Source organism: Halichoerus grypus, chromosome 7 (assembly GCF_964656455.1).
Source record: "Halichoerus grypus chromosome 7, mHalGry1.hap1.1, whole genome shotgun sequence".
In the NCBI taxonomy this organism is placed as follows: Eukaryota; Metazoa; Chordata; class Mammalia; order Carnivora; family Phocidae; genus Halichoerus; species Halichoerus grypus.
Window position 1 is genome coordinate 57045331 of NC_135718.1, and position 24449 is coordinate 57069779.

General features: G+C 38.7%; 1 protein-coding gene across 2 annotated transcripts in view; it reads left to right on the plus strand.

The window, feature by feature from the left end:
• Positions 1-754: 754 nt before the first annotated feature.
• The window catches only part of DNAJC12 (DnaJ heat shock protein family (Hsp40) member C12), a 32005-nt gene continuing 8310 nt past the window's right edge, over positions 755-24449 (plus strand). The window contains exons 1-3 of one of the 2 annotated variants that reach the window (XM_036113880.2): positions 755-1009; positions 12825-12903; positions 20266-20405. In XM_036113880.2, the coding sequence (XP_035969773.1) occupies positions 932-1009; positions 12825-12903; positions 20266-20405 (297 nt within the window). In that variant the 5' untranslated portion in view covers positions 755-931. The remainder of the gene's footprint in view (positions 1010-12824; positions 12904-20265; positions 20406-24449) is intronic. The other variant, XM_036113879.2, reaches the window with a different exon arrangement.

The following is a 24449-nucleotide window of genomic DNA, read 5'->3' on the forward strand; positions in this document are numbered from 1 at the left end:
TAAAGGGTTAAGGTGGTTAAAATGTTGCATCCGTGACCAGTCACCTTCTTCTCTAAATCCTAGACCTGACCTGCATATCCTAGGGCCACATCGAGCTGAAACACACTCCCTGAACCTACCTTGGGCTGGACACAAGAGAGCCAGCTCAGGAGCAAAGTACAGTGAACCAAACCTGGTCATCATACAGTTCTCCTTCTCACTGCCCTGTTTTATTTCCTGCATAGTATAAATCACTATTTTAATTGATCTTGTTTGTTTGCATGTTTCCTGTCTGTCCCCCTCCATCAGAATGTAAGCTCCTTAAGAACTGACTTACACCTTTTCCCAGAATCACACTGGGCACAAATCAGGTTCTCAATAAATACTTGTTGAATGAATAAATTATCAAATGATTGAAAATTTGCTCTCCTAATCTATTTCCTTCTACTCTTAAACTATTTTAAAAAATTATGAAATTTTCTAAACACTCAGAAAAACACCCACTACTCAGATTTAACAAATTCTAAGAGTTTTATTATATTGCTTCAAATTTTCTTCTATCTCTTAAAAAAAAAGAAAAAAGTTAAAAATATACAGGAAATGGAGAAATGGTTAATTTGGGGAGTACGTAAAAATGGTCAGTCTTTGTCAACCCATAAAATGAATGGTTCAAGTGCATTACTTACATAAACTCAAACTACAGATCCCAGGCAGCATTGCAACAGTTCGGCCCGTGGCCTATTCTTTTCTCTTCTGCAAACAGCCAATGAAAGGTAGAGTTTACAAAGGTCTAGGATGACATCTGGCATATTGACTGTGGTCAGCCTCAAATCAAGTTATTGCCGTTTGGAACGTGCTGCTGAAAACCAGATCTAAAAAGGCTTTTCCGATTAATTTGCAGCTTATTCTCTCTCTTGTTTCAGAGGGAAGAGAAGCTGACTTAGTAATTGAAATGGATGCAATACTAAGTTACAGGTCAGAAGACACTGAGGATTACTACATGCTGCTGGGGTGTGATGAACTGTCTTCGGTAAGACAGTGGATAATGTTCTCTTCTTTTTCAAGTTTTTTTTTAAGGTGGTAACTTTGAACTTTTAGTCACATTGCCCAGAAACCTAATCTTATATTCTTTTAAAGCACGTTTGGTTTAGAGAAAGTTAAGTATTTAAATCTTGGGTCTTTACTTGGGTAGAGTCCTTTTGCAATTTTATAGATGTTTGTGATTGAATATGTGTATTCTGGCACATGGCCATAGACTCTTATTTCAAACACACTAAAAATATGTATTTGAAATTTTATTGTAGTGCTCTTGGCCGTGTTTCACAGAATTCATAAGCTATATCTTTATTATGGTATTTTATACTAAAATTGAGATAAATGTAATTTTCTAGTAATTAGTGTTTTTAAAATGTTTTATTAAAATATGTACTTTTATATGAGCGATTGAATCATATAAGCCAAGAAACATCCTTTTATGTTAACGTTTTAAATCATGTGAGAGAAATGACTTAAAAGGGTGGCTTCTGAAACAAAATGCGTGAAAAACTCTGTAGTTGTTCACTTGATCTACAATGAAATAATGTTTTTAAAGGGTCACACAATGATGAAGGTTGTAAAAGTTTTTTAAATTATGGAAAACTCATTTATAATTCTACTTTCCAAGGATAACACTATTAATGCTTGGTTTATTAATCTTCAGTCTTTTTCCTGTATTTTTTGGAGACATGTTTGGGAAGATATATATTTACTTGTTGATTCCTGCTTTTTACCCACTCAAGGATTTCTCCATGCTATTAAAAACACTCTTCATACATATTTTAATGTTGCGCATTTCGTTTTATTGTTGTATCACAATTGATTATTACCTTATTGTTAAATATTTCATTTATTCCTAGTTTTTCAATGTTTTAAATACTGTTGAGATGAAGAGGAAGTATATTTCAATTATATTATTAAATATATCTTATATAATTATTAAAATGTTTTAATTTTATTACTAAAATATGCCTATTAATATTAAAATATTTTAAAGCAAAATATTTTTCTATTTATCTTTGTTTCATAAGGCTGGAGTTAAGTAACAAAATGTGCTTAATTTTGTTTGGAAAATAGAATGTGACGGTGGACATAAAGGATTAAAATCTCTATTGTCATCACACTGAGGGAGTTATCTTAAGTATCTTGTAGCTAAGCACACGCGCACATGCACGCACCTGGTTCCAATACTCCTTCAGTTGTATATTTCTCCTTGAGGATAATATGTTACTCTTGTTTACTTTAGTGGTGATTTACTTTTATAGCAATTGAGAAAGCTTATTGACATTTTTACCATCTGTTATGAATTATACTATTGCCAACTAGTTTTTGAAGGGGCTTTTTAAAATCAAAGGAACATAATTTAACTTGATAAGCTTCACAATTTGAATTTAAAAAAATATTGTTATTCTAAGTTATAAAGTAAAGGTCATTATATCCCCATAAATAAATCCCTAGACCCTTTTAGTCAGTCTTTTATAGTTATGTTATTGTTTCCTCAGTCTACAAAGAAGGAGGAGAAGTTTTGAATAGACTGAAAAAAATGATCCTATTGTTTATTTATAATGTTTCTAACAGTCTCTTTCATTATAGCTAGCAGTTTTGTTACCAGTTATAGTCATACTTACCTGTGTTGTGGCATATATTAAAAGCATTGTCTTGGCCATTCTTTCTTTACTGATTCTGTCAGTGACATAGCATGTTTAGATTACAATCATTTATTTAAAATGAAATGATCTGTCACAATTTTGTCAATTCTTTTTATATGTATCTTTCCCCTCTTTTCATATATATATTTCCCATTTAAAAAAGATTTTATTTTTTTATTTATAAGTAATCTCCACACCCAGTGTGGGGCTTGAACTCACAACCCCAAGATCAAGAGAACATGCTCTACCGACTGAGGCAGCCAGGCGCCCCTAAAAATATTTTAATTCCATTTTTTGAGTATTTAGTGTGACATTTCCTTTACTTGATTTGTACTGGATGGATTTCTTTTACTTCAAATATTCCTTGATTTGATGTTTTAAAAAGTTGACCAGAACTGTTCATACTCGAAAGCAATTTAGCATTTATAATTTCAAAGCAACTTCATATTTTGATTCTATTTATAACAACTGTGTTGACGCACACACACATATAATTCTTTTGCTTTAGTATATAGTTCTTACAATTTAAAGCTTCTGTTGAAAATTAATGAAATGACATATATAAACCCTGGAAGGGTTTCCACACTGTTGAGTAGAAAACAGCATACCCTCATTTCAAAAACATTTACTGAAGGTTGATTCCAAGTTAGTTAGCTTTTTTGCCTTGAATCAGATTTTACACAAAAGACACATGTTATGAAATCTTCTAAAGTCCTTACTAATGCATACACCACACACTCATGATATAAGACATCCTCTCTGGTGTATATCTTACTTGAATTTTTGATATTTGGTCACCATTTCAATCCTGATTTCAAGATTTCACAGACTTGAAAATTGAGCATAAACTTGATAAATGGAGACACTTATTTTTTGTTTCTAGTTCTCTTTCTTATTGACTTCAGACCACCTGGGTTTAAATCTTGCCATTTACTAGCTATGTGACCTTAGGAAATGGTTTAACTTTTCTATTCCTTTGTTTCCTAATCTGCAAATAGGGGTAATGATAGTACCCACCTCATAGAGTTATTGTGGGGATTAAATGAGACGTGATAAATAAAGTGCTTAGAACAGTGCCTGGCACATTGTGGGTGTGGCCGTGGGCATGGACATTGTTTTGGCCTCACACTAATACTGTACACTTGGAACTTTGTAAATTTAGATTACTCCATAATTGACATTATTTTTTTTAATGTTTTATTTTTGAAAAATTTTTTCCTTTTTTTTTTTTGAGTAAGTTCTATGCCCAACCTGGGGCTTGAATTTACAACCCCAAGATCAAGAGTCATATGCTCTACCAACTGAGCCAGTCAGGTGACCCAAAATGATCTTTTTAAATTTATTTATATTTATTTATTTATTTTAAAAGATTTTTATGTATTCATTTGAGACACAGAGATACAGAGAGAGAGAGAGAGCATGAGCAGGGAGAGAAACAGAGGGAGAGGGAGAAGCAGGCTCCCCGCTGAGCCAGGAGCCCGATGTGGGGCTTGATCCCAGGACCCTGGGATCATGACCTGAACCGAAGGCAGACGCTTAACCATCTGAGCCACTCAGGCGCTCCAAAATGATCTTTTCTAGAAAAGATTTTATTTTTAAGTAATATCTACACACAGTGTGGAAGAGTTCCATGCTCCACTGACTGAACCAGCCGGGTGCCCTCCAAAATGATTTTTTCTTTTTTAAAGATTTTCTTTCTTTCTTTCTTTCTTTTCTTTTTTTTTAAGATTTTATTTATTTATTTGTCAGAGAGAGAGAGAGCACAAGCAGGGGGAGTGGCAGGCAGAGGGAGAGGGAGAAGCAGGCTTCCTGCCGAGCAAGGAGCCTGATGCAGGACTCGATCCCAGGACCCTGGGATCACCACCTGAGCAGAAGGCAGACGCTTAACCGACCAAGCCACACAGGCATGCCCTAAAGATTTTATTTCTTTATTTGAGAGAGAGAGAGGGAGAGAACACAAGGGGGGTGGGGGAAGGGTAGAGGGAGGGGGAGAAGCAGACTCCCCAGTGAGCAGGGAGCCTGACAATGTGCTCCATCCCAGGACCTCAAGATCACTATCTGAGCCAAAGGCACTTAACTGAGCCCCCCCAGAAAAGATTTTTTAATAGACTTTATAAGAGCAGTTTTAGGTTCATAGCAAAAATGAGCAGAAGGTATAGAACTTTCCCGTATACTTCCTTCCCTCCGCTCAGGCATAGCATCTCCGTTATCAATATCTCCTCTAGAATGGTTCACTTGTTATAATGATGAACCTACATTGACACATCACTATCACTCAAAGTCCATAGTTCTTATTACGGTTCACTCTTGGGTTTGTACATTCTGTAGGTTTGGACAAATGTATAATGACATTTATCATACAGAGTAGTTTCACTGCTCTAAAAATCCTCTGTGCTCCACCTATTTGAATAATTTTTAGCTTACAGAAAAGTTGTAAAAATAATACAGAGTTCCTATATACACTGCATCCAGCTTCCCGTAATGTTAGCATCATATTACAGTTATCGTGCACAGTAAAATTGTACAATAATTATCAGAAAATTAATATTGGTATAAAAGTATTAACCAGGGGCCAGCAAGCAATTTTTTTTTTTTTTTTGTAAAAGACCAGCTAGACAGAGTCAGGACTAGAGTGAGGTAAGCAGGGCACTTAGGACACACACAAATTTTTTTTTAAGTTCTTTTTTAAGTTTTTTTTTTTTAAGATTTTATTTATTTACTTGTCAGAGAGAGAGAGAGCAGAAGCAGGGGGAGTGACAGGCAGAGGGAGAGGGAGAAGCAGGCTCCTTGTTGAGTAGGAAGTCTGATGTGGGACTCAATCCCAGGACCCTGGGATCATGACCTGAGCTGAAGGCAGACGCTTAAAAGACTGAGCCACCCAGGTGTCCCAGGACACAAAATTTAAGGAGGCACTAACTCTCAGGGTTGTGCAAGTGCAGAAACCCAAGAGAGAGAGAGAGAAAGAGTACCTCCTTAAACCTAGGTATCCTGCTTGTCTCACCCTGGTGCTGTCCCTGAGATAGCAAACATTTTACTTTTTTATTTTATTTTATTTTATTTTATTTTATTTTATTTTATTTTATTTTATTTTATTTATTTTTTAAAAAGTAGGCTCCATGCCCAGCATGGCTTGAACTCATGACCCCAAGATCAAGACTTGAGTAGAGATCAAGAGAATGATACCCAACTGACTGAGCCATTGAAACCCCCCCCCCTTTTTTTTTGAGCTAGCAAACATTTTAGATTTTGCAGGACTTACGATCTCTGTCACAGCTACTCAGCTCTGCCAGTTCAAGAAAGTAGCCATAGATAATATGTGAAATGAATGACGATGGCTATCTTCCAATAAAACTTTATTTAAAAAAATAGGTGACAGGCCGGATTTGGCCTTTGGGCCAGAGCTAGTCAACCTCTGATCTGAAGGATAGGTCTCATTGTCATTTCATCAGTTTTTCTACTAATGTCTTTTTTCTCTTCTAAGATCCAAGCCAGAATTTTTTATTACACTTAGTTGTCTTGTTCCCTTAGTTTCCTCCACAGTGACAATTTCTCATACCTTCCTTGTCTTTCATGATGTGGACACTTTGAAAAGTAATGGTCAGTTATTTTGTAGGATGTCCCTCAATTTTGGTTTGTTTCAGATTTTCTCTTGATTAGACTGAGGTTATGTGTTTTTGGAAAGAACACTGCCGAAGTGATATTGTACCTTTTTCAGTGTATCACCTTAGGACTACATGATGCTGATATGTCTTACTGACCTGAACACATAGTTAAGGTGGTGTCTGTCAGGTTTCTTCTGCCGGGTTTTTGCATTGTAGAGTTACTAGTTTCCTTTTTGTAATTAACAAATATTTTTGGTGAAGATTCTTGGAGACTGTAGTGTGTCTCCTCAGACTTTTACCCACTGATTTTAGCATCCTTTGGTGGATCTTGCTTATAACAATTACTACTATAGTGTTTGCCTAATGGTGGCTTTCTATTTTCCTCATTCATTTTATATTTATTTCTCAGAATTCTTCCGTAAAGAAAAGTTATCCTTTCTCCCATATTTATTTATTTATTCAACTATTTTCGTCACTATGGATTAATAGTTATTGCATTTTATGGATTATAACACAATACTGCCATTATATATTTTGTGGCTCAAATTGTTTCTCTGGCTCATGTTTTAATTATCATTCCATTAGAATGATGTAGGATCATCCCATGGGATTTATTTCAGGGATATTGTTAATATTTGGAGTTTTAGGGGGAAAATCCAGTTTCACACTAAATGAATTGAAGTGATGGATACTGAGTTTTTTCTCTTAAAATGTTTTTATTATGAAAAATTTCAACCATATATAAAAGTAGAATAGAAACAATGAATCCTCATAGATACTCAACTCAAATAGTTACCACTGGATACTAATTAATTCGCTTATTGAAATGAGTCTTTTCTATAGCATATCAGTTTCCATCACTAGAATCAGTTCATTCTTTTTTTTTTTTAAGATTTTATTTATTTATTTGACAGCAAGAGAGACAGCGAGAGAGGGAACACAAGCAGGGGGAGTGGGAGACGCAGAAGCAGGCTTCCCGCAGAGCAGGGAGCCCGATGCGGGGCTCGATCCCAGGACCCTGGGATCATGACCCGAGCCGAAGGCAGACGCTTAACGACTGAGCCACCCAGGCGCCCCTAGAATCAATTCATTCTTTTAATGAATAAATCACAATTTCCAGAAGGCTCCTATTATGCTATAATCGTGTTATTTAAAGAACATCTGTCAGTCAATAGTCAAGTATTTATTCAACACTGGGCATCCGGCCAGTACTGGAAGTGATGGGGGTAAAACCAAACCAAACCAAACCAAAAGGTGAGAAATAGTGCAAGTGTATAAGAAACCTGGCATCCAGCTCAGGAGCCAAAGCTAATGCAAAGGAAACAATTTGAGAAAAAGTAAGTGCTGTGCTATGTGGTACTATTTATAAATGCAACAGGAATTAAAGGAAGAATATCTGAAAAGATTTCAGAGAAGAGATGAGGCTTGAAATGATCTTACTAGGTCAAAATTCAGACACATGGAGGGAGAGACAGAGGGTGTTTGTGTGGCCAGGGAAATTTGGAGAAGATCCATCCAAGTGGGAATCAAATTAGTGCCTATTGCACACTCAAGTATTTCCTGAACAGATCAGAATATTGTGCTAATAGGCTATGGAAAAGATAAGTTTTTAAGTTTTAAAACTTAATTTCTAAAACTAATATATTTTCAATAAGGAAATGTGGAGTATGAAGACACAATGGAGAAAAATGTTAACCTAATGCTTAACATCTTGGAGTGTGACATATGGGTGTGTGCACATATGCTGTATTTATGGTTTTTTTTTTTAAAGATCTTATTTATTTATTTTAGGGAGAGAAAAAGGGGAAGGGGCAGAGGGAGAGGGAGAGAGAGAGAGAGAGAAACTCAAGCAGACTCCATGCTGAGCATGGACCCCGAGGTGAGGCTTGATTGATCTCAAGACCCCAAGATCATGACCTGAGCAGAAACCAAGAGTCAGATGCTTAACTGACTGAGCCACCCAGGTGCCCCTATTGATGTGTTATGTAGGTACATGCACATATATGTAAATATATTTTTTAAAGATTTATTTATTAATTAGAGAGAGCCCGCACATGAGTGGGGGGGAGGAGCAGAGGGAGAAGGAGAGAGAAGTAGACTCCCTGCTGAGCAGGGAGCCCGACGTGGGGCTCAATCCCAGCACCCTGAGATCAGGACTTGAGCTGAAATCAAGAGTTGGATGCTTAACTGACCGAGACACGTAGGCGCCCCATGTGTAAATATTTGTAAGTGCGTTTCCATATGTATTTAGGGTCAGACTACCTTCATTCAAATACTGGCTCTGCCACTAGATGTGTGGTCTTGGGGCAATCACTTAACTTTTCTATTTCTTGGTTTCCTAATCTGTAAAATGGGAAAAATTACAGTACCTCACAGAGTTGTTGTGGGAATTAAATGAGATGTTATATGCACAGTGCTTAGAACAGTGCCTGGCATATAGTAAGTCTCAATAAATCTTAGCTATGGGGCGCCTGGGTGGCTCAGTTGGTTAAGCGTTTGCCTTCGGCTCAGGTCATGATCCCAGGGTCCTGGGATCGAGCCCCGCCTGGGGCTCCCGGCTTGGTGGGGAGTCTGCTTCTCCCTCTGCCTGCAGCTGCCCCTGCTTGTGCTCTTTCTTGCTCTCACTCTCTGTCAAATAAAATCTTAAAAAAAAAAATCCTAACTATTATTATTATTGCTATCATCTATATACACATATACATATATATTACATAATCCTTTTTAAGGTAAAATATTGTGGTTTTATGCTGCATATAATGCTTTGTAGTTTACATTTCCTCATAGAAATATGTTACATAATTTTTCTCAGATTATTGAAAGTCTTCTACTACAAGATTATTTTTTTAATGACTGCAAAATATCTCAGACTATAGCAGTATTTCAATTAATTTTAATATCTTATTTGTGGACACATAAGTTTTTGTTTAAAATTTATAACATTTTATTCAATGAACCTTCTTATAACTAAATAATTTTCCCACCTCTGACTGTCTTCTTATACAAATTCCTAGAATTAGAACTGTTGTATCAAAGAGTGAAAAAATTATAGGCTTTTCATATATATATATATGTATATATACATGTATATCTAATTCTATCACTCTTTGGTATATATGTACATATATATTTCTGGGAAATTTGCATCCTCACTGGGAGAGCATGAAAATGTTCATTTTTTTGCACCCTCAGTGACACTGGTCATTATCATGCCTTGGATGTTTTGATTTATTTGATTTTGAGTAAAGCTGAACATTTGTTTGTATATTTATTGGCCAGCGTAATAGGCAGTTTTCCAGACCATTGAACACTGGATCAGGAAGGCAGGAATCAGTGGACCTTGACATGGAGGGCCTCATTTGTCCATGGGCTGCACTTGGCACGGGCGCATGGGATGGAGATGCCAGGAGATAAATAGAATATTCTCAAAACAAACTAACCCACTTTACTAGTTAGTTTACCCAGAACCAGTCCTACGTAGGTGGCTTGTGACAAATTTTGTGATACTAAAACTATAAACAGTAATGAAAGACAGATATGGAGTATTCTTAATTTTTTAAAATAGAAAATTGGCAAAGTAAAGAAAATATAAAGAAAAAACTAACAATCACATACATTAGCACTATTGAGAATTAACCATTTTGATACATTTGCTTCCATGGGCTAATACTAGAATGTGTGTGTTTTTTTTTTTCTTTTTTTACTAGAATGTTTTCTAATGGGATAGGAATGAAAAAATAAAACAATTACAGCAAAACCCCCCAAATTTTCTACCTTTGATAGATAAGTATGATTTTATCTATTTATCTTATTAAAATCCTCCAATATATATACATAAATATGTGTATAGGTGTGTGTCTTGAAAGGTGTAACCTGTTATCCTGGGGGGATGAGGAGTAAAGGGGCTTTTACTTTTTGTTCTGTATTGATATAAACTTTTTCTTTTTAAAAGATTTTATTTATTTATTTGACAGAGAGAGACACAGCGAGAGAGGGAACACAAGCAGGGGGAGTGGGAGAGGGAGAAGCAGGCTTTCCGCGGAGCAGGGATCCCGACGCAGGGCTCGATCCCAGGACCCTGGGACCATGACCTGAGTGGAAGGCAGACACCCAAAGACTGAGCCACCCAGGCGCCCCTGATATAAACTTTTTTGAAGAGAGATTGTGAATAATCATAAGTAACCTAATTAAAAAATGCTTACTACTATTAGAATCTTTAGAATTTTTAATACTTTAAAATTTAAAAGCAGGTCTCATTCTCAATTTTCTTTGTTATATAAGCAGTTTATAGTGACTGCTGGTTAAAGGGAACACCCAGGAAGAGGAAACACAATTAATTACAGTTCTTAACAGGAAGTCTATCCCTTCCTGTTATTCCAAGGGATTCTCAGTAGATGCTTAATACGGAAAAGAATAGTTATTAGTCTGGGCACTTAATGCATATGCTTATCTAATACAGTCTGGGTTATAAATGTGAAGAAATTTTTTTTTTGATTAAGGATTTTTTTTTAATTAAGAATTGATTAAGAATGACCCAGAGTTGATAAATTTATGTTTTTTCCATGAGTCTTGTTACAATATTGAGCAGAGCTGCTTGAGAATTTATTTCTCAAACAAGAGGTAATTTGCTTTCATTAATTAGTGGATATTAAATATGGAACTTGATAATAGGTCCCTAAGCCTGAAGAATTTGGCCATATAAAACAGTAGTTAAGATTATTGGATTTGAAGTCCAACTGCTTAGTTAACAAAAAATTCAGCTTTTTTAGTATCTAGCTAAATGATTTCAGACAAGTTACTTAACCACCGACCTTTGGTGTTAGCTATTTTTATTGAGGTCTTACTATGATTAGGCTTTGTGTTAAAGGCCCTATTTCTATCCAGCATGCAATGTAAATATGAGGAAACCAAGGCACATGAAGTTACATAACTTGCCTAAAGTCTCAGGGCAGAACTGGGATTTAAAACAAAGCAATCAGGGGCGCCCGGGGGGCTCAGTCAGTTAAGCATCTGTCTTCCACTGGGGTCATGATCACGGGGTCCTGGGATAGAGCCCATATCAAGCCCCGCATCCAGCCCCTCATGGAGCCCTGCATCGAGTCCCTCATGAGCCCCTCACCAAGCCCCTCACCTATCCCTGTATTGGGCTCCCTGCTTGGTGGGGGGTCTGCTTCTCCCTCTCCCTCTGCCCCTCTCCACCTCTCCTGTTCTCTTGTGCGTGTGCTCTCTCTCTCTCAAATAAATAAATAAAAATCTAAAAATAAATAAATAAATAAAATGAAGCAATCAGATTGCTGAGCCACAGAACCACTGTTGTCTCCCGCTGCTGTCATTGGAATTACAATTAACAAAGACAAGTCTTGATGATTCATGATAACAAGGATTAGAGGGCTGAGTGAAAGCAAATCAAATCAAAATGCCTCTCAAGCCTCATGTTAGTTTGGGAGAAGTTTCTCTTTTCCCAGAGTCTCTAGCCACACTGTTAATTGGTAACAAAATTAACAGGTTTGAATTCTGTCCTTTTTTAAAAATTGTGAAATTCTTTTTTTTTTTTTTAAATTCTTAAAGAAAAAAGAGGGGGCAAAGGCAGAAAGAGGGAACTTTATAATGGATAATTTATAAACTAGACACTCATCCTTGAATAATGAATGATGGCTAAGCATCTTTTAAAGAACTCAGATGATGAAAAAAATGAACTCAGATGAGTGAACACATCTAAATTTATGTATTCTTAGGATAAACCTATCTGACTATTTTTGACATTTAAATATATATTAGGCTCACAGGTGTGTTGGGCCATCATCTAAATGCAGTTCAGTTGTCATCACAGACTACTATTTGGATAGAAGTTTTTATTGGATGCTTTCTGAGTTTTATTATAGAGGAAATTCTTTTTCTTTCTTTCTTTCTTTCCTTTCTTTCTTTCTTTCTTTCTTTTCTTTCTTTCTTTCTTTTTCTTTCTTTCTTTCTTTCTTTCTTTCTTTCTTTCTTTCTTTCTTTCTTTTCTTTCTTTCAAGATTTTATTTATTCATTTGAGACAGAGAGATACAGAGAGAGAGAGAGCATGAGCAGGGGGAGAGGCAGAAGCAAGCTCCCCGCTGAGCAGGGAGTCCATTGCAGGGCTGGATCCCAGGACCCCAGGATCATGACCTGAGCTGAAGGCAGACGCCCAACCATCTGAGCCACTCAGGCATCCCTAGAGGAAATTATTTCTTAGAGTAAAAAGTCAAGGGGCACCTGGGTGGCTCAGTCATTAGTTAAGCATCTGCCTTCGGCTCAGGTCATGATCCCAGGGTCCTGGGATCGAGCCCCGTGTCGGGCTCCCTGCTCCTTGGGAAGCCTGCTTCTCCCTCTCCCACTCCCCCTGCTTGTGTTCCCTCTTTTGCTATGTCTCTGTCAAATAAATAAAATCTTAAAAAAAAAAAAAGTCAAAATACAAATATAAGGATCAAAAGAAAAAGTTGGGTTGAATACGGCTGTTTTGAGAAGGAATGATGCCCAGCTTCTTCCTTTATGCCATTTAAGTTGGATTCCTTATTTTAAACATTGATTTTTATTTTAGGTTGAACAAATCATGGCAGAATTTAAAGTCAGAGCCTTGGAATGTCACCCTGACAAGCATCCTGAGAACTCCAAAGCTGGTAAGTATTTAATAATGCCTGTTTCCCACGAAAATGAATAGCATCTAGAACTAAAAAGCTATTGAATAATAACTAAATTTCCTTTTGTATGTTATGCTCACACTTATTCTTTCATTCAATGCCCAAGAATGTTTTTGCACCATTGGATGGCAGAAGGGGAGGAAGGAACTGTGTAGGGTCTTTTCTCCAATAGTATTGAACTTCCATTTTTCTTTAGCTGTAATGTGCTGCTTCCTGGTTTAAAATTTGTCCATTTTATGCTTTATTTCACTAGCTCTTGAGTGTTAACATGTCTTAAGTATGTTTGTAACAGGTGATTGCCTTGATGAGAACCTTGCTGTATTTTCTTCATTCTGGGGAACTGAATATGTCTCTGTAGAACATATGATAATATATTCATACTTTTGTTTTTCTTTATCATAATTTAAATTCCATTATCATAAATTTTGACATAAATGCTTATGTGTATTTCAGCTTGAAAAAATATAAACCAATTATCCTTCCTTGATCTGTCTCCCTCCTGCTCCTCTTCTTTCTTTCCTTTTAGAGCCAAACTTCCTGAAAAAGAAGTTCACAGTTGCTATCTCTACTTTTCTTCACCAATTTTCAGTTTATCCCAGTCTGACTTCCTCCTCACCTTTCTTGAAATGACTCTTGGAATAGCCACCAAGGACTTCCTGGCTGCCAAATCCAAGGGTTACTCTTTAGTTCTTATCTTCCCTGTGTTTGCATCAGAAATTGACACTGTTGACCATGCGTCCTTGAAACACTCTTTTCTCTTAGATACCAAGATAAACACTCATACTTTTCCTCCAACCTCGTGGGCTGATCTTTCTGTCTCTGTTGTGACTCCTTCTCTTCTGCCCTAAGGTTCCTTTTTTTTTTTTTTTTTTTTAAAGATTTTATTTGACAGAGAGAGAAGTGAGAGCAGGAACACAAGCAGGGGGAGTGGGAGAGGGAGAAGCAGGCTTCCCGCTGAGCAGGGAGCCCAATATGGGGCTCGATCCCAGGACCCTGGGACCATGACCAGAGCCGGAGGCAGACACTTAACGACTGAGCCACCCAGGCGCCCCTGCCCTAAGGTTCCTAAGATCTCTATTATCACTAATTAGTTTTGTGTGGCTTTGAATTTCACATAAATGGAATCATACAGTCCTCCTTTGTGTGTGGCTTCTTTTGCTTTACCTTGTCTGTGATATTTGCCCATTTTGTACATGTAGCGACAGTTCATTCTTTGTCATTGCTGGGCCTTTAGGTACAAGCCCCTTCATGTGCTCCCTGCCCCTCCCCATCTCTCCATTTTCATCTTCTCTCCACCACCATGCCCACTACTCCATGTTTCTGCCTCACAGGACTACCTTTGTTCCTTAATATACCCTGTTTTCTACTCTTCAGAGCTCGGACCTTTTTTTTTTTTTTTTAAGAGAGAGAGAGTGGGGGAGGGGGGTGGGGGTGGGGGGAGGGGCAGAGGGAGAGAAAGAATCTTAAGCAGGCTCCATGCCCAGTGCAGAGCCTGGTGCAGGGCTTGATCCCACGACCCTGAGATCATGACCTGAGCTGAAATCAAGAGTTGGATGCTTAACCAACCGACTGAACCACTCAGGTGCCCCTACACTTCAAACCTTTATGCCTGCTGCCTCTCTGTCTGGCTCCCTCTGAGGCCGACACACATCTCTGCTTTGCTCTGATTGGTTAGGTCACTCCTATGTCAGGTTTCAGCTTAGCCATCGCTTCCTCTGGGAAGTCACCTGTGCCCCACCTACTCAGAGCACCCTATACATCGGGCAGAAGACTGTATCACACCATCTCCTTGTTGCCTGTTTGCTTGTCAGTCATACTGAAAGCTCAGTGAGGCAGGCTTCCTGCTATCTTGTTCGCAGTAATATGCCCCACACCTCACATAGCACCTACCATGGAGGACACTTAACTTTGTGCAAATCATTTATTGAATGACTGAATGAATAAATTCATGAACATTTCTTTAGGAGACATATTAATTACCTCTTTGAACTGGAGTTACTATTAAGATAGATGTCCTGGGGCGCCTGGGTGGCTCAGTTGGTTGAGTGGCCAACTCTTGATTTCGGCTCAGGTCATGATCTCGGAGTCCTGGGATTGAGTCCACATGGGGCTCTGAGCTCAGGTGGGGAGTTTGCTTGAGGATTCTCTCTCTCCTTCAGTCCTCCTCTCCCCCCAGCTCGCACTCTCTCCCTCTCAGATAAATAAATAAATCTTAAAAAATAGATGTCCTAACATAAAAGTATAAAAATTTGATAAACACTTAAAAACAACCACCACCCCAGGTTATTCTTTAACTGGGTTCTTTCCCAATAAAGCATGGCTTTGAGTTGTTTCTCTGTCTCTGGCAAACAATTTCTATTTGGGATACACAATGAATCACTGTGCAATCATTGCCATTTCTGGTTGCCATAGTGATGGGAGTTTTCACATATGGGCTACCTCGAGGCTTCTTGTTCAGAGAAACATTTAAATGTAAGTATTGTTTAAAATGAAAGGTACACAGACATCAATATCTTCCCCTGTCAGGCTTGCAGTTGATAGATGAGTCAACCTGTGGGTAGAAATTGTTTTCAAATCTGTTCAAGCATCCATTTACTCAATTTGGATTGATACGACTTTCTGAAAATGTAAGTGGTTCTTTATACACTTGGAGAAGGATTAAGGGTACTGATAAAAATATTTTAAAATATTAAACAGAGCGCCTGGGTGGCTCAGTCAGTTAAGCATCCAACTCTTGGATTCAGCTCAGGTCATGATCACAGGGTTAAGAGATTAAGCCCCACACTGGGCTCTGCGCACAGCAGGGAGTCCGCTTGAGATTCTCTCCCTCTCCCTTTCTCTCTGCACCTACTCCTGCTCCCACGCGTGTGTGCACTCTCTCTCTAATAAATAAATAAATCTTAAAAAAAAAAAATTAAACAAAAATTCACCCAGATGCTGAATTTAGTTTGGCAGAAATCCAAACTACATTAGGCAGATTTTGAAACATATTTCATCAAGGTGAAAGCTTATAGAGCAACTGCCTGTAGGAGAAATTAAACTTGTATATATACCTTTTTGGTTCATTAAGTGTAGTCTCAACTATTTCCACTGAAATTACTAATTTGCTAGCATGATGGAGTAGTAGATATGGAGCACAGTCTTGTCTGTCTGGATTGCTCCTTGATCCCACTGCTGAGCTAGTTGACCTTGGGCAATCTCTTGAACCTCAGCATTCTCATAGGAAAAATGGGTAGACCAATAGTATATTGCTTCATGCATCTAATGTGAAGGACAAATGAGGTAGCTTGCATGCAGGAATAGCTCAATGAATGTTGGCAATTATGATTCAGTGGACTTTCTTTTCTTGTTTTTATACAGCATTCCAAGATAAAAAAATTTTTTTTTTTTTTAATTTTAGAAAGAGCGTGCACATGCATTTGTGCACGAGAGTGGGTTGGGGGTGAGGCAGAGAGAGAATCTTTAGCAGTTTCCACACCCGGTGTGCTGTAGAAATTGTGTCACTGAGCACAAAACTCCTGGCTGGTGCTCATGCCAATCCTGTGTATGTGCATGACAGTAACTGTTTCAGGCCAATGCTTTATTAACTTCTCCCTGACCCTGAAGAAAGGGATTTCAGACTAAATTAAAGATCTGTGAAATGGTATTTTTGTTATTGATTTGTAGGCTGCAAAGACATTTGGATAGTTGAAGGAGAGCTCCTTGTCCTTGCTAACTGATATCTTTCCATGTCTCCATGCTTTCTCACTTTAAAAACTCTTTATTGCTTTTTCCCCTTTGAATAAAAATAACATACAGTAATAAATAATGTTGAAAGTGAAAGTCTGCTCTTATCGCTCCCTGCCAGGGAACCACTATTAACAGTGGTATATTTTCTTCCATATTTTTTTCAAAGTACGGTCTGACATCATGTTTTTATTATTATTTTTCAAGTAATTGTAAGTGGTCTACATTTGAAAGATGACTATAATAATACCAATTCAATTGTGAAATATGAATTTAAAAGAACCTCTGTATTTTCAGAGTAGATCTAGGAGTTAAAACAGAATGTCTCTCAAAGGTCCCGGCATCATTTGCTCATATAAGCTTGTAAAATGAGATCTCTCTTCCCAGAACTGGTAAATGTTTATCTTGTGTGACTCATTTGATTAGCTGACATATTAAAGGACAAGTATAAACCCAAACTCATTTTTAATGTGGTAGAGAGGATGGAAGAAGGAAAGCCCAGCTATCAGGCAAGATAAAGTATCTTTAGCTTTCTGCTTATCAATTGTTGTCGAGGGACTGACATCAGAATAATCCCAGGCAGGCTTCTTCCATTCTGCAGACTCCGAAACCAGGCTAACAGTAATGTGCAAAGAGAAGGTGACTCATAGATAAATATGTAAATCTTTACAAACACTGCTGTAGTAGTAACTGGCATGTGCATCCGTGGCAATAATTTAAAGAGCTTTTTATTTGCCTTGGAAAAAGTGACATCTTATTTGTACAGTGGGATATTTAAATTTTCATCAGTGGTAGAAGGATTACTCTGGAGCGAGCTGCTATGGCAAGATGCTTTTTATTAGTTTGTTTATTTTCCTGTAGTTTTCAATAGCCTCATCTTTAGGGTCTTCCCTTTAACTCACTAATGGCTACCTCCAGCGGTGATATTAAATAGTTAATGGCCTGTTAGGTACTGTGCTGTCCAGCTTTGGGGCAGGGTCTTGGAGGGACCCTGCTGTGGCAGGGAGTATCTTGTTGTTGGGGGAACACTTAAAAGTGGTGGTGTTTGGAGGATGGGGGCTCAGGAATAGCGATTCGTTACCACCTGGGGTACAGAAGTATTTCAGTATTTTCAATACTGTCAGTATTGACTGTACATTTGCCTCAACACCTGTTTGAGAGACTCTGGATTACTTCCCATGGGTTTTTTAAAAAAAGATTTTATTTATTTATTTATTTATTTATTTATTTATTTATTTTTAGAAAGAGAGAGAGAGTCCATGTGAGCGGGGGGAGGGGCAAAGGGAGAGGGAGAGAGAGAATCTCAAAGAAACTTGTGCTGAGTGTGGAGCCTGGCACGGGGCTAGACCTCACGACCCTGTGATCATGACCTGAGTAGAAATCAAGAGTCAGAAGTTTAACGGACTGAGCCACCCAGGCACCTCCCATGAGGTATTTTTAAACACTATCAGGGCAATTTAAATTAGTTTTCCCACTGATGGTATTAAAATATTCCTAATTCACAAAATGTTTTAATGATACGTGTCATTTCTTTGGTGGTTGGAGCTCAGGGAATAGCTCTATATATTATCTTTCTCACACTTAAAATAGGAAGCATTCACTTATTGGTTCATTGAACAAATACCTTTTGAGCATGGGCTATGCTGTTTCAGTGCAAAGGATACGGCAGAGAACAAAACAGATAAAGTCTCTGTTTCCACAGAGTTTGTATTGTGGTAGAGGAGACAGATCATAAAAAACTACGTAATGGCTGGGGGCAAGTACTATAATGAAAAGTAAAGTAGGGCAAGGGAGATAAAGGTGTGGGGCTGGTGGGCAGTCATTTTATATAGCATAGTCAGGGAAGACCCCCTCTACAAGACAGGATCTGAGATGACATCTGGAGGAAGTAAGCCATATGAATGCCTGGTCAGACACTCAACTGACTGAACCACCCAGGTGCCCCCAAAAGATGATTTTTTCCCCAGTCGAATGGTCTTGGTACTTTTGTAGAGAACCAATTGACTTTGGGCGCCTGGCTGGCTCAGTCAGTGGAGCATGCAACTCTTACTGCCAGGGTTGTGAGTTTGAGCCCCACATTGGGTGTAGAGATTACTTAAAAATAAAATCTTGGGCGCCTGGGTGGCTCAGTTGGTTGGGCGACTGCCTTCGGCTCAGGTCATGATCCTGGAGTCCTGGGATCAAGTGCCACATCAGGCTCCCTGCTCAGCAGGGAGTCTGCTTCTCCCTCTGACCCTCCCCGCTCTTGTGCTCTCTCTCAAATAAATAAATAAAATCTTAAAACAAAAATCTTAAAAAAAACAGAAAGAAAACCAATTGACTGTAAATTTGAGGGTTTATTTTGGACTCATACTATCCCATTTATTTATGTTTACTCTAATGCTAGTACTACACTGTTTTCATTACTGTAGCTTTGTAGAAAGTTTTAAGTTGGGAAGTGTGAGTTCTTCCAACTTTGTTTTTGTTTTTCAAGATTGTTTTGACTATTCTGAGACCCTTGCCTGTACATATGGATTTTTAGGATCAACTTTTCACAAAAAAAGGCACCTGGGATTTTGACAGAGATTACATTAAATCTATAGAGCAGTTTGGAGAATTACCATCTTAGAAATGCTAGGTCTTCTGATCCTTGAACATGGATATCTATTCATTTAGATATTTAATTTCTTTCAACAGTGTTTTATAGTTTTCAATATATAAGTCTTGCACTTCTTTCGTTAACATTTTTTTCTAAGTATTTTATTCTTTTTGATGCTATTGTAAATGGAATTCCTTCCCTGATTTCATTTTCAGATTGCTCATTGATACTGTATAGAAACACAATTGATTTTTGTGTATTGTTCTATAGAAAGTTTGAGCTTCATTGAAGAGCAGAAGAGACATTGGAAGTGTTTACAAAAGGGACATGGATGGTTTCTATTGTATGCCATCTGGTCAAATAGATCAGCGACGAAGCTACCATTTATCAACCACCTACCATGTTACTTCCTGTGCTTAAACCCTCCCAATAACTTCTTATTGTTCTTACAACAAAAACAGACCAGAATCCTTAGGCCTCTAAGGTCCTGGATGACTGGGCCCTTGTCTACTCTACAGCCCCATTCCTCATTTCCTCATTGTTCTTTCCCAGCCCTGTGTCACATGGGCATTTTCTACTTTCTCTAAATAACTATGCTCCTTCCTGCCTTAGAGTCTTCATTTACACTGTTCCTCTAGCCTGATCACTACCCTTCCTCACAACTACCACTAGAAAATGTAGTTTTCTTCCTAGTAGACAAAACTGTAGTTTTTCTGATGTTTGTAAATGTCAATCCCACTAAATAGTTCATGTCTCCTGTTCACACCTGTGTCATCAGCATCTGGAATAGCACTTGGCACATCACTGGAGCTCAGTGAAGAGAGTGGATAAACTGTGAGCCAGGCCCTTTACATCCATGATCTCACTTGTCCTTGTGATTCACCCTACACATGAGGAAATGAAAGCTTGAAGAGGTGAACTGGCCCAAGGTCACATAGCCAGTAAATAACAGACCTATTCCAGTGAGATCACTTTGCTTGGGAGTTTAAAATAACTCCTTCAAGAGAGGAGTGCTCATCTTTTGATTTGTTTTCCAGTGGAGACTTTCCAGAAACTGCAGAAGGCAAAGGATATTCTGACTAATACAGAGAGTCGTGCTCGCTATGACCACTGGCGCAGGAGCCAGATGTCGATGCCATTCCAGCAGTGGGAAGCTTTGAGTGACTCGGTGAAAACGGTAGGTTCCGCTCTGGGATGTAGTGAATTCATGAAGCTCAGGCTGCCCAAGGATGAGACTCACGTAGCAGCTTAAAAAGTCAATAGGCAGGGGCGCCTGGGTGGCTCAGTCGTTAAGTGTCTGCCTTCGGCTCAGGTCATGATCCCGGGGTCCTGGGATTGAGCCCCGCATCAGTGGGGAGTCTGCTCCTCCCTCTGCCCCTCCCCCTGCTTGTGCTCTCTCTCTCTTTCTCTGTCAAAATAAATAAATAAATCTTAAAAAAAAAAGTCAATAGGCAATAGGACGGAGAAGACCAAGAAGCTGGTAGAATCTAGATATAACTCAGTGTCCACAAATCCTGTGAAGGGGAATTCAGTGGGTCAGCGCCAGAAGAGCTGATGACTACAATTGTCAGTCTCTCCTTGGCTGTTTGAGTCAATGTATACACTCCTCATTAGCATTTATGTTTTATACATTCTGACAACTGTGCTTCTCAAGTTGCTCATATAATACTGCTGAATTTTGAACCAATGCAAATTCATCTCCTCCATCTTTTTAGTTCATATTGGCCTATTCTCTTCTCAAGGCTTATAAATTCCATAAAAAAGAGCCTGATTAATTAAAGAAAGCTGTAAATTATTTTAAATTTATTCTTGTTACAAATTCTGGTGAAAGAGTCATTGGATTGGTGCAGAGAGACTTTTTAAACCATTGTGTTCTCTTTCTTCATGCTATTAAAAAACTAAATATAAAAATAATCACTATAATTACTGTGTTATACACTTACTTTGTTCTTACATTGACCTTTATATATATATATTTCAGTATATAAAAATTATATATATTTATATATATTATTAAACATATTATATATAAATATGCATATTTATATATATTTAGGAGGGGTGGGGTAGAGGGAGAGAGAGAATCTATTTTTTTTTTTTAAGATTTTATTTATTTATTTGTCAGAGAGAGAGACAGAGGCAGGCAGAGGGAGAAGCAGGCTCCCCGCTGAGCAAGGAGCCCGACGTGGGGCTCGATCCCAGGACCCTGGGATCATGACCTGAGCCGAAGGCAGATGCTTAACCAACTGATACACCCAGGCGTCCTGGGAGAGAGAGAATCTTAAGCAGGCTATATGCCCAGCATGGAGCCCAAAGTGGGGTTTGGTCTCACAATCCTGAGATCATGACCTGAGCTGAAATCAAGTCAGACACTTAACTGACTGAGCCACCCAGGCACCCCAACCTTTATATATTATAGAGAAAATATGACTTGGGCTCTGGTCATTATCTCAGAGTCCTGATGTTGAGCCCTGCCACAAACCCCGAGCCCTGGGTGAAGCCCTGGGTCGAGCCCCCACATCAGACTCAGCACTCAGTGGGGAGCCTGCTTCTCCCTCTGCCCCTCCCCCTGCTCGTGCTCTCTCTCTCTCTCTTCTCTCTCTCTCTTGCAAATAAATAAATAAAACCTTTAGAAAAAAGAGTTAATAGGAACACATTTTTGGTGAATTGATTGTTTGACATTGATTGCTTCTGTGAGGGCTTGTTGGGACTGCCAGTTACCTTCACGTGAGTCTATTTGTCTACTGATTGTTTCTGGGTTCCTGGGCTCAGTGAGGTGTCCTTGGGGTGAGTCCAGTTGGCTACAAACAACCAGGGAAGCTTCCTACTATGCCCGTTTGGTTACACTTTCCCCAGTCAGATGGGAAACAGTGTGTAATTTAACACCTTCTGGGCCTGTTGAGAAGGCAGTCTGTCCTAATTGAATGTTATCCAAAAGCATGTCAAAGATCACCCAGACAAGTAAAAAATTCACTCATGTTGATCCAGAATAAAAACAACTAGTCAATTTTGAATAGTTATTCAGCTGATCCATGGCTCACATGAGTCAATTGATATTTTTCTATTTATTTTTCTATTGTCTATTTAATGTTTACTGGCATGTAGGCACAATTTTTTATTATTAAACAAGGTCCAGAATTAAATTAAATTACTTACTTTATTTATTTTAAAGATTTTATCTATTTGAGAGAGAGAGAGAGAGCGCACAAGCCAGGGGGAGCAGCAGAGGGAGAAGGAGAAGCAGGCTTCCCGCGGAGCAGGGAGCCCGATGTGGGACTCGATCCCAGGACCCTGGGATCATGACCTGAGCCGAAGGCAGACGCTTAACAGACTGAGCCACCCAGGCGCCCCAACATCCAGAATTTTAAAAAATGACTTCCTAGGGGGAAAAAACACCTTAAAGAAAGCTGGTGAACAAGTCAATGGAGAAGGTAAAATAAGCAACATACCAATTTCATGGACTGTAGGACAGTGGCCCTTGCACCCAGGCTTGGTGTCTGTTTAGCATTAGTTCACCCCCTGCACACAGTGATTGTTTTGGTCTGGTGCAATTCATTATTTTGCTGTACATACTGTCCTTTTCCTAATCTCCCTCTTAGTCTCTATCAACTGCTATCATTTGATATTTTTACTGATGATCATTTGAACTGAGTCATTCCACACTAGTTTGCTTGATGTTAAATGTTGTTCTGTCCAGTTCATATTTTAGGGGAACTGAGAAATACACTCTGTGAGCACAGACGTGAGACCTAATTGTGTCCCAGCAAACCAGGCTGCTTAGCATCACTCTTACATTAGTCCTTTGATTGAAGTACAAAGCATGAGAGCCGCCTGAATATGAGGTTAGATACAGTTGGGATTTTTTCCCTGTGTATTTCTTTAACTGGGATCAGCAGATACAAGGGTCTGATGATAAAATATTTTATTCTTATAAAGTAGATGGATGAGTAAAACTATTATCTCAGAATATCTTTGCTGGCTATCAAAGCATTTACTGTAGGTAAGTCATTAATCCTCAACACCATCTAAGGACAATAACAGGCACTTTTATTCCAAGAAGTACTGAGACACGGAGTGGATACACTGTATAGGACACTTAGCTGACTTGTGATGTTGAAGGACCACATTTTCAGCTCTCTGGGCCCTGAATTCTTGAATTTCTTATTTTCTGTTTTTCACTGACCTTCCCAGTATCCTTTCCCCCCACACAGGAAGCCACCGGCTAGCCTCTTCTCCTCTGCACATGCGGAAAAAGGAAGAAACAAACTGAACAACAACAGACCCCAACCAACCAAACCAAAAGCAGATTTTTTTGCCCCAGCTAAGGCCACTGCCCTTTTTTAAAATTAACATTTTTAAAAAACGATTTTATTTATTTATTTGAGAGAAAGAGCACGAGCTGGGGGCAGGGACAGAAGGAGCGGGAGAAGCAGGCTTCCCGTGGAGCAGGGAGCCCGATGTGGGGCTCGATCCCAGGATCCTGGGATCATGATCTGAGCTGAAGGCAGACGCTTAACTGACTGAGCCACCCAGGTGCCCCTAAAATTAACATTTAAAAAAAAGATTTCATTTTTATTTTTAAAAAAGATTTATTTATTTATTTTAGAGAGGTGGGGGTAGGGGCAGAGGGAGAGAATCCCAAGCAGACTTCCACTGAGCACGGAGCCCTACGCAGGGCTTGATCTCATGACCCTGAGATCATGACTCGAGCTGAAACCTATTGAGCCACCCAGGTGCCCCTTAAAGATTTTATTTTTAGGTAATATCTTCACCCAGTGTGGGGCTCAAACTTAAAACCCTGAGATCAAGGGTTGCATGCTCTACTGTCTGAGCCAGTCAAGTGCTCCATCTTTTTTTTTTTTTCTTTCTTTCTTTCTTTCCTTCCTTCCTTCTTTCTTTTTTTCTTTCTTTCTTTTCTTTTCTTTCTTTCTTTTTCTTTCTCTTTCTTTTCTTTCTTTCTTTCTTCTTCTCCTTCCTTCCTTCCTTTCTAGATAGTTATTTATTTATTTATTTATTTATTTATTTTGGAGCAAGAGAGAGGGAGCACGAGCAGGGGGAAGGGCAGAGGGAGAGGGAGAGAGAATCCACGAGTGACTTGACTCCCTGGCTGAGTGTGGAGCCTGACACGGGACTCTATCCTAGGACCCTGAGATCATGAAATGAGCTGAAATCAAGACTTAGCCACTTAACCAACTGAGATACCCAGGTCTGTCTTTCTTTC